Here is a 9,111-nt window from a genome sequence, read left to right as displayed (position 1 = left end):
ACGCACCAATCGGACCCTCAACACTGGCGGATCCGTCCATGTCATTAGAGGCTCTCGGTGCCACTCACAGACCGTTTGACCGCCTGACCAATCAGAAGCCTAGTTGCCTAGCATGCCCCATCTCCTTTACCTTCCCTATCGCCCTGAACTTCTCGCTGACGTTTTGATCACGTGATGTTTTCGCTGGGTCGTAGTGATGTGTAGCCACCATGAGTGAAGGGGAGAAATAAAGCTTGATCATGGCAGCGCGTGATTTCGGTGCTTCTGCAGAGGTGCCGCGTTTTGTCCTGCGTTTTGTGCTGAAGATACACCGGGACACGGCGTCAGACAGCGGCGAGGATTATTACCTGAACGAGTGAACCTCATCTTGGAGCTATAATCCTCTCTCTCTCTCTCTCTCTCTCTCTTACTCTCTCTCTCTCTCTCTCTCTCTCTCTCTCTTCCCCTTCACTCCCTCCCAAAAATGGGCCGTGCGTCAGTGTAACTGAGGTAAAGTGACCTTTAATTTCATCGTCCCATGGAAGATCTCCGCGATAACGGCGTTATGTTGGCGCTGGAGGCGCAGCCGCGTCGTGTTGTTGCAAAAACGGCGGCGGTCGCGACCAGCGGAGAGCCTTCATCCTCCTCCTACTCCTCCTCCTCCTCCTCCTCCTGCTGCTCAATCAATAACGGTGGCTCGCGCTTGCCCGTGCACTCGACGGCCTCTGCTCATCATCATCACCACCACCACCATCACCACCACCACCACCCCCATGGTGTTCCTCCGAGGAGACACCCGCCACCTTACCACTTCAGAGTTCATCATCTTTTCCCAGAGGAGAACGCTCAGGATCCTGTGGTGAGGAAACACCTCCCCGCGCTCCAGTACAAGGTGCACGACTCTGCCTTCTGCCGTGTCCTCAGCACGGACACCACCGCTGCTGCTCTGGCCGCCGCCGCCGCCGTGTGCTCGGGCAGTGTGGACGCTGATGTGTGGAAGTGTGGATATCTGAGAAAACAGAAACATGGACACAAGAGGTTTTTTGTGTTGAGAGGACCCAGCAACCTTGGGCCCAGTCGGCTGGAGTACTATGACAGTGAGAAAAAATTCCGAAATGCACTTAAAGCTGCTGCCTCCACTGCCGGTGTAGTGTGTCCTCCTAAGAGGGTTATTTACCTATCCCAGTGTTTCACAGTCAACAAGAGGGCTGACGCTAAGAACAAATACCTCATTGCTCTTTATACTAAAGATGAGTATTTTGCTATGGTGGCTGACAGCGAGCAGGAGCAGGAGGACTGGTACCTGGCCCTCACAGAACTGATGACCGAAGGCAAAAAGGGGCAGCTGGACACGGACGAGTTAGATGATGGCTATGGGACCATTTCACCTGGGACCATTTTTAAGGAGGTGTGGCAGGTGAATGTGAAACCCAAAGGTCTGGGGCAGACCAAGAATTTAATGGGGGTGTACCGGCTGTGCCTTTCCGCCAAGACAATTCACCTGGTGAAGTTAAATTCCGAGACCCCTGCTGTGAACCTGCCCTTGATGAACATTCGCCGTTGTGGACATTCGGAAAGCTTTTTCTTTATAGAGGTGGGACGCTCTTCTTCTATCGGCCCAGGTGAGATCTGGGTACAAGTGGAAGACTCTGTAGTGGCTCAGAACATGCACGAGACCATTCTCGACACTATGAAGGCTTTGAAGGCCTTTCCAGACTTCAGACCACGGAGTAAGAGCCAGTCCTCCGGATCCAACCCCATACCATTTATCACGACACGCCGCCACTTTGGCAATCTCCCTCCCAGCCAGACAGGGCTCCAGCGTGCCTCCAGAACCGATTCGGTGACGGGCATTCCTCCTACAGGAAAGAGTAAAGGCGTGACAGGACAGCGCTACCGTACATCCAGCGAAGGTGAGGGCACATCAGATCGACCTCTCAGCTCGGGCACGGGCAGCTTGTTGCACCTAAACACACCCTGCCTGAATGTGGGCCGGGAGGAGAGTGGTGGCTGCTGCTCCCACGCCTCACCTGCATCTGCCCATCACACTCGCTCCGCCTCTCTCCCCGTATCGCACTTCCTGTCTGCTACCAGTCCCATCAGCGTTTCCAGCAGCAGTGGCCACGGTTCAGCCTCAGACACGCATACACGACCCTCCAGCTCCTCCATCTGTGGCTCTCCCAGTGACGGAGGCTTTAACTCCTCTGATGAGTTCTGTCCCAGCCCTTGTGACTTTAGATATTTCCGTGCAAGCAGCAGTACACCTGAACCACACAGCGACACTCCGCCCATTAGGGAGGAGAATCGACTAGCAGACTACATGGCCATGGATTGGTACAAAGATGTGCAGGGCGGAGCCAGGACTTTTGAGGAGGAGAGCAGTTATATGGAAAGAACTTTTCTTAAGCTCACACATTATGCCAAGCCAAAACCCGGTAACAGTTTAGGTGTCATGCACCAGAAAGCGACACAGACTTCATCTTCATTAGATGAACCGAGCCCTGTGGAGTCAAAACGGCACGCTGTCTGCTCCTGCCTTCTTAAAGCAGGCTATAAATCTTACTCTGAGTTACATCACCCAAACAGGCCTCCCTCACTCAACTCAGACGGTCAGAAGAAACTGCCTAAGGATGATGGCTACATGCCTATGATATACGGCATCGTCCCCTCTCCTCATCCAGATTACACCCCTATGCAACCCAGAACAAACCCCCTGGCCTCCCTGCACCTTCATCCCTGCTCTTTACAGCAGGTGGACAGACATGGTTACATGATGATGCTGCCACAAGACAGCCCTTCTCCTGGAATAACCAGTCCCTCTAGCAGGAGCCAAAACGAATATGACGATTATATGGACATGTCCCAGGTCGGCTCTGCTGAAGGCTACAGGCAGGCTTCCCCTGAAGGCCCCAAGTCTTATGGCTCTTATTTCTCCCTTCCGCGCTCTTACAAAACCCCGTGTCGAGAGGATCGCAGAAAAACGGAATATGTTCCAGAGTCACCGGTTGAACCTCTGAGCCCTTCCAGTCCAGGAGACTACATCCACATGGAGTTTGGAGACAGGCCTCTTCACGCAGGCTCCTCATCGTCCCCATCAGCAGTGGATTCCCCCTCTGTGCCAAGTTCTCAGCCTTGCTATCAGCTGTGCTGCTCCTCACCTGACCACGACTACATGGGTCTAAATATGGACAACCTCCTGAAGAACCGTCCTCCTCGCCACTCTCTCGTAGCTCCGTGGAACCCTCCAAATTACGCACGCCCCTTAGGATGCACCTACGGCCAGGTGCAGAGTGACTTTGTCCCTAAGAACATCCACAGAGAAGCTGAGAGTCCGTCTAGGATGATACAGCACCTTTGTGTCACTGAAAGGTCACCCAGCCCTCAAAGTGAGCCTAAGGTCATTAGGTCAGATCCACAGGGCCGGAGGAGACACAGCTCAGAGACCTTCCACCCTTGTGCGGGTGGATGCGCTGCCAGATCCTCTGCCATCGTGAATCTTGTAGAAGGCTGTCGATGGCAGAATTCGGCCTCGTTTGATAGCGTGTGGTCTTACACAGAAGATCAAGTTTCTCCGGACTCTGTTCTCCTCACTGCTAACTGTGCCACTGGAGGAACGTGCTGCAACGTTTCATCCAGCTACCTCAACTACATCGCTCTGGACCTGAGGGAAGTCCCAAGGATGACCCATGATGCCACACCTCCACACCCAGCTCACGGTACACACGAGGAGAACGAGGCCTGTGCTTGTTTGGATTTATCCAAGTCTGGAGGACACACCACTGCCTCCAAAGGTTGGTTGTATTTCTGTCTCCCCTTTTGCTACAAATTAAATGACGACTAACCTGGCAGCTTTTTCACAGGTGCCTTTTTGTCTGAGTTAAACATTGTGGAAATGAACACTCGGGCAAAGTGCAGTACGTTACACACCCTGGACCGCTCTTTTACTGCTAATTCACTGCTAGCTAATAAGTGCTTCAGTTCAGTCTCATTGTTTGTTTCTCTGCTTTTTGAGTTTGTAAAATGGCTTCTCTGTTCAGTATCTTATTCAGAGTTCAGTATTGTTTCAGCCCTGAATAGTCGTCACTGTCGGCACACTGGAGCACTGAAAATCAAAGAAAAAAAAGATTGAAAAAACTAAAATGCACAGAGATATGTTTTCCTTTCATTTGGAAAAATGACTGCTGCAGCTCTTTGTGGGGTTTTTGCACTGAAAATTGCACATGCTAAATGCATAAAGCTTTCTTGTTGACACTCTGCTCACATCTGTGATGATCTGTGATGCGGGATTTTGACGCCACATTAAAGATAAACTCCTGCAGATAGTCTACACTGGCTTCCTGTCCAATAATTTTAAGCAGACAGTAATGTATATGCTGAACGTAAGCGAGTTTGTGTGCAGTCTTTCAGTCCACAAGGTGTATGTGTTTGTGTTTATTTGTGTCTAATTATTATTGCGTCTCATATTTTTCAGACACTTCGAGCCTCACACTTACATTAACACAGGGGATTGTGTTCAGCTCGTTTAAAGCGCGTTGCTTTGTTTCATTTCTCATATCATTTTAATCGTTTCTCACGCTGCAAAAAAAAAAAAAAAGCCTCATGAATAAATATGAATAAGTTCAGCTTCTGGTATGATGTCATGCAGTGAAAGTCAGTGCTCGGCTTCTCCTTATTTCTGAGATTCTAGAGTGTAACTAAATTACAGGAGATTTTTTTTTTACAGCCCATAATAATCCTGCTTTAATGATAACGTTCTTTAAACTGATAATATAAGCAAAAAAAATCTCACACTAAAGTGTTGATATTTATACAGGACATACAGGAGTTTCATGACCGTCAGGAGTTGAATACGCGGGTCATGCTGTTACGGGAGAGTAATCAGCGATGGCTGAGGTTTTTGTGATGTCAGATCTCCACAGTTAATTCTTTTGCACTAGGAGCATGTCTCGCATGGAGTTATTCCTCAACAGTGTGCACAAGGACTACAGTCTTTCATTTATTTATAGAAATGTTGTGTTTCTAGTTACATTTAACAGCCACACGCTAGTTCACATGCATTCATTACGTGTATTCTCTTCTGTTTGTGAATATCGAAACAGTAATGATTAGGCGGGGCGAAAAAAATCAAGATAAATCATATATAAGATAAATTATACACACACACACATTATATATATATATATATATATGTGTGTGTGTGTATACTCATGCATACATACACAGGTTTGCCCGACATTGCAATTAGTTTAAAAACTGCTGTTTATAATACCAATAATAATAATAATCACAAAAAAAATAAATAAACATATTTATATATTTCTTTCAAAAAATTAATGTTATCCACAGTACCTCAGGAAATGATCACGATCTGGACATGATGGATATTTATGTCTCACCTGTCTTACATATTATCTCACCTGTGATTCGGTCAGTGTGAGAGACGGAGAAGTTGGGCGTGACCCCGGGCCGAATCTGAAGTCTGTCCTGTTCTCACAAGTCTAGATGTTTCACATTAAAAGTTGTATTAATCAGCCCTTCTCTCAGTGGGTTTAAAATACCTAAAGAAAAGAATATTCTCTTTTGTCTTTTCTTCTGCTGATGAAACATAATGCAGTGCTGGGCCTGGGTGTAGAATTTGTTATCATATAAATGATATAGTTTTAATATGTTTATTGTGAGTCATAAAGGTTCCATCATAAAATACAAAAAAACCTGTCCAGTCACTGATTCAAGGTTCTGAGTCAACCCTAAAGCTTTTGGAGTCAATTACACACACACACACACACACACACACACACACACACACTCTGCAAGCAATATGAATTTAACAGAAATTTTGCACTTGTCTGGTCTGAACCAACCAAAGCTTAAACTGACGGCAAGAATATATTATATTAGTGTATATATAAATATATTAGAATATATTTATATTAGTTTGTGTTTCAGGTCATAATAAACACTTTATTATAATCTCATGCTGTGACAAATTATTCTGTAAATATCTCCAATTCAATGCATCTCCGATCTCCAATGTGTTTTATTAAATAGAGTTCTGATTTAAAAATAAATCAATAATTTAACACTGTGTGTGTGTGTGTGTGTGTAAAATTATGCACTATTATCTACACAACATACCTACACAAAGTTCTACAGAAAACAAGATGAAGATTATATTATCATATTCTAATATATTACACTCATAAACACCAATTTCACCTAAATATGAACTCTGACCTGCGTGTGGGTGTGTGTGTGTTGCAGATTGAAGGTGCTGTATGCTGGGAGGAAATCAGAATTTTGGAAATCCAGTGGACTCCAGAATGCAGAAGAGGAAGCTGCCTCATCCTCATCCTCCTCCTCTTCATCAGACCTCCAACTGCAAAGACTGAATAAACTACTCAGCCTCTCTTGCTCTGTATCTCCTACATAACTGCCTCAGACCGGTTCCATTTTTATTGTTCAGTTAACACACACTTGTGTTATTGTTTACGTGAGCGACTGCGCTGATCGTGAGTCCAAAATCCGAGCTGTGAACTTCATCAGACTTCGAGCACTTACTAATCTCCGTCACGTTCTTCTTCACAGTCCTCACACAACCTGCTGAATCACTGTAAATACGAGGTGCTTGTGTATCAAATGAGATTTTGTAAAATGTGCCAACTACTTAGTAGTCCCCTACACACACACACACACACATCTCTTTGTTTATTTAGATCGATTTGTATTTCTGAGAATGGTGTATTTTTTTTGGGCGGGGGGGGATCCTACACATTAGTTACCAAGGGATTCACACTGGCCACACAGACACACACCATCTTCAAAGTGAGACTAGTTAATATATTGAATCCCGTTGAGGACTTGGATGCGCTATATATATATATAATATTCATTATAGCTGAAATTTCTGATGGCGTCACATTTGGGATGAATCCTGTTCCCAGCGTGCGAGTGTTCAGATGTCCGCTGGTTCCTATCAGCATTGGCTAAAACACTTTAGAAGGTCCATGGCTGCTGCAGAAGCACGTATGTGTCTCCTGAAGCAGTGGACTGCAGTGATGTTTAGCGAGTGTTGTATAGCGTATCCGAGCCCTCAGAAGCTTCCCCTCCGGGAGCGTGGGAGAAAAATCTCACTGAACGCAAACCACAAACTCACACATAGCACTTTGTAGGTATTAGATAAAAAGAAATAAAAACTAAGACAGTGTTTCTGATTCACATCGTCACTACCTCCAGTCCAGATCACTGGAAATCGATTCAGTAAATCTGTCTCGCTCTGAGAAAAGGATAAAGGTGTAATCACCTGGAATCCCTTTAGATGTAAAGTCTGAGTTTTTACACACACACTCACTCACACACACACACACACATTATTTCTTTTTGTATTTGGAGTATGAAAGGACACTGAGCAACATCTTTTCATTCCGTTGTATGTTCTGTTTATTTTCAGATTTGTATTTATTTTCTGTGAAAATGCTGCAGATGAGTTGTTTTTTTTGTTTGTTTTTTACTGTCTTCAGTTTCAGCCTGAAAACGAAAAGAAAACAACAAAAAAAAGAGAAAGATGTTTACTGAATTGTTCCTCTGATCCACGCAGGTGAAGTCCACGCTGTCTCCATGGAGCACACTGTAGCCTCCGCTTCCTCTCAGTGCTCTGTTCTGATCTCTGCTGCATTCATTCGGTTATTTATTTATTTATTTATTTATTTATCGATTGATTGATTGATTGAATCGGATACGGTTCCGTTCACTGCACACGGCGCCGTCTGTACAGAGCCTCGCTGGGTAACGTGTTGCTTACAGAAAAGGAGATGTTCATGTAAATAATGAAGTTATTTAAGACCATGTGTTTTCTCAAATAATTTTGTCTCTATTTATTTATTTACTTATTTTTGATTTATTTATTCATTTATTTATTTATTTCTCCCTGAGGGATATTCCCAGTCCCTTCCTTGCCTGTACCTGAAAGCTTTATAAGAAGACGTGTTGGCTAGAGGTCGTGGTGGAAAGCTGTGTAGTGAGAAGTGTTTAGCTTTGCAGTAGTCGTCCAGATTGATGTTGGGACAAAAAAAAAAAGAAAACAAAAAACCCCACGCTGTATGTCAGTGAGCTTTCCATTTGTTTCCGTGGCGCTCTGGCAGCCATTCTTCTTTCTTTGACTAGCATTTATGTCACGCTATTGTGTCATGATATTGCGTTGCTTTTAATGTATGTAAATGTGATGTGGGATTGAGGGAGGGGTGAAGAATACTAACAGTCCTCTACTGGTTTTGGGAACTTTCCTACACAATAACTGCAGTAATGAGCTGAAAAAGATCCACGCTTGTGTTTGTTTTTTTTATTTTGTACTTTCAGATCTTTCCAGGATCTAGAATTGGGGAACCTGATATTGTAATCAGTAGAATCATGTTATTGGCCTTTTTTAATTTACCTCGTTGTTTTAGGGGTTTGTTTCTTTTTAAGGAAGAGAGCAGCAAGAAAAAAAATGAGCTGAACTGGGCAGAGTGTGTGATGATGATTTGTATTTCTTTTCTCTCGAGGATTCCAGTCAATGCTCACAATCTCCTGCTTAAAAAAAGTCTGTGATTGAACCATGCTGGTAGAATCGGATCATTCGAAACACTGTCTTCCTTTGTAAATATTGTAATTTTTTGATATCCCTTTCTCTTGTTGATCATGCTACACAGCACCCACTGTCCCTGATCTCAGAATGAGGGTGTCTGAGGATTTTTTGTCGGTTCTACATTTTTATATTTTATTTTTGGTGTATATTTAACAAATTGGGTTTTGCTTGTCATAGAGCTATTGCAATAAAAAAAAGTGCCAAGGTATTCCTGACTGGGACTGGTGTTTGTGTGTTTTCCTATCAGATGTTTGTGATCCAACATGATGCAACATTGCTCCAAGATGTGTTAAGACCAGAGATTCCCATCTAAACATCACCGACACAACCGTGCGGTTATTATGGAGCAGATTGCTGAACACTGCCCTCTGCTGGACAAACTGATGGCCAGATCTTCTTCACCTGCGTGTTTTTTGTACGTCATGCTACTGACACACGATTGGCTGGATGGCAGGACAAGCAGGTGTGCTTGTGTTTCTAATAAATTGGCCAGTGAATGTAAATAATAATGT

General features: G+C 44.5%; 1 protein-coding gene across 1 annotated transcript; it reads left to right on the top strand.

The window, feature by feature from the left end:
• Positions 1-165: 165 nt before the first annotated feature.
• Positions 166-9,103, top strand: irs4a (insulin receptor substrate 4a). The gene is made up of 2 exons (XM_058414688.1): positions 166-3,770; positions 6,241-9,103. The coding sequence occupies exons 1-2, from the start codon at positions 518-520 to the stop codon at positions 6,243-6,245; spliced, it is 3,258 nt and encodes a 1,085-aa protein (XP_058270671.1). The 5' UTR covers positions 166-517; the 3' UTR covers positions 6,246-9,103.
• The last annotated feature ends 8 nt before the right edge of the window (positions 9,104-9,111 follow it).

This window comes from Hemibagrus wyckioides, linkage group LG18 (assembly GCF_019097595.1).
Source record: "Hemibagrus wyckioides isolate EC202008001 linkage group LG18, SWU_Hwy_1.0, whole genome shotgun sequence".
In the NCBI taxonomy this organism is placed as follows: Eukaryota; Metazoa; Chordata; class Actinopteri; order Siluriformes; family Bagridae; genus Hemibagrus; species Hemibagrus wyckioides.
This window is presented reverse-complemented; position numbering and strand designations above follow the sequence as displayed.

Bases quoted from the DNA above. Each gene is read 5' to 3' on its own strand.
- irs4a (XM_058414688.1), top strand. From the start codon at position 518: ATGGAAGATCTCCGCGATAACGGCGTTATGTTGGCGCTGGAGGCGCAG.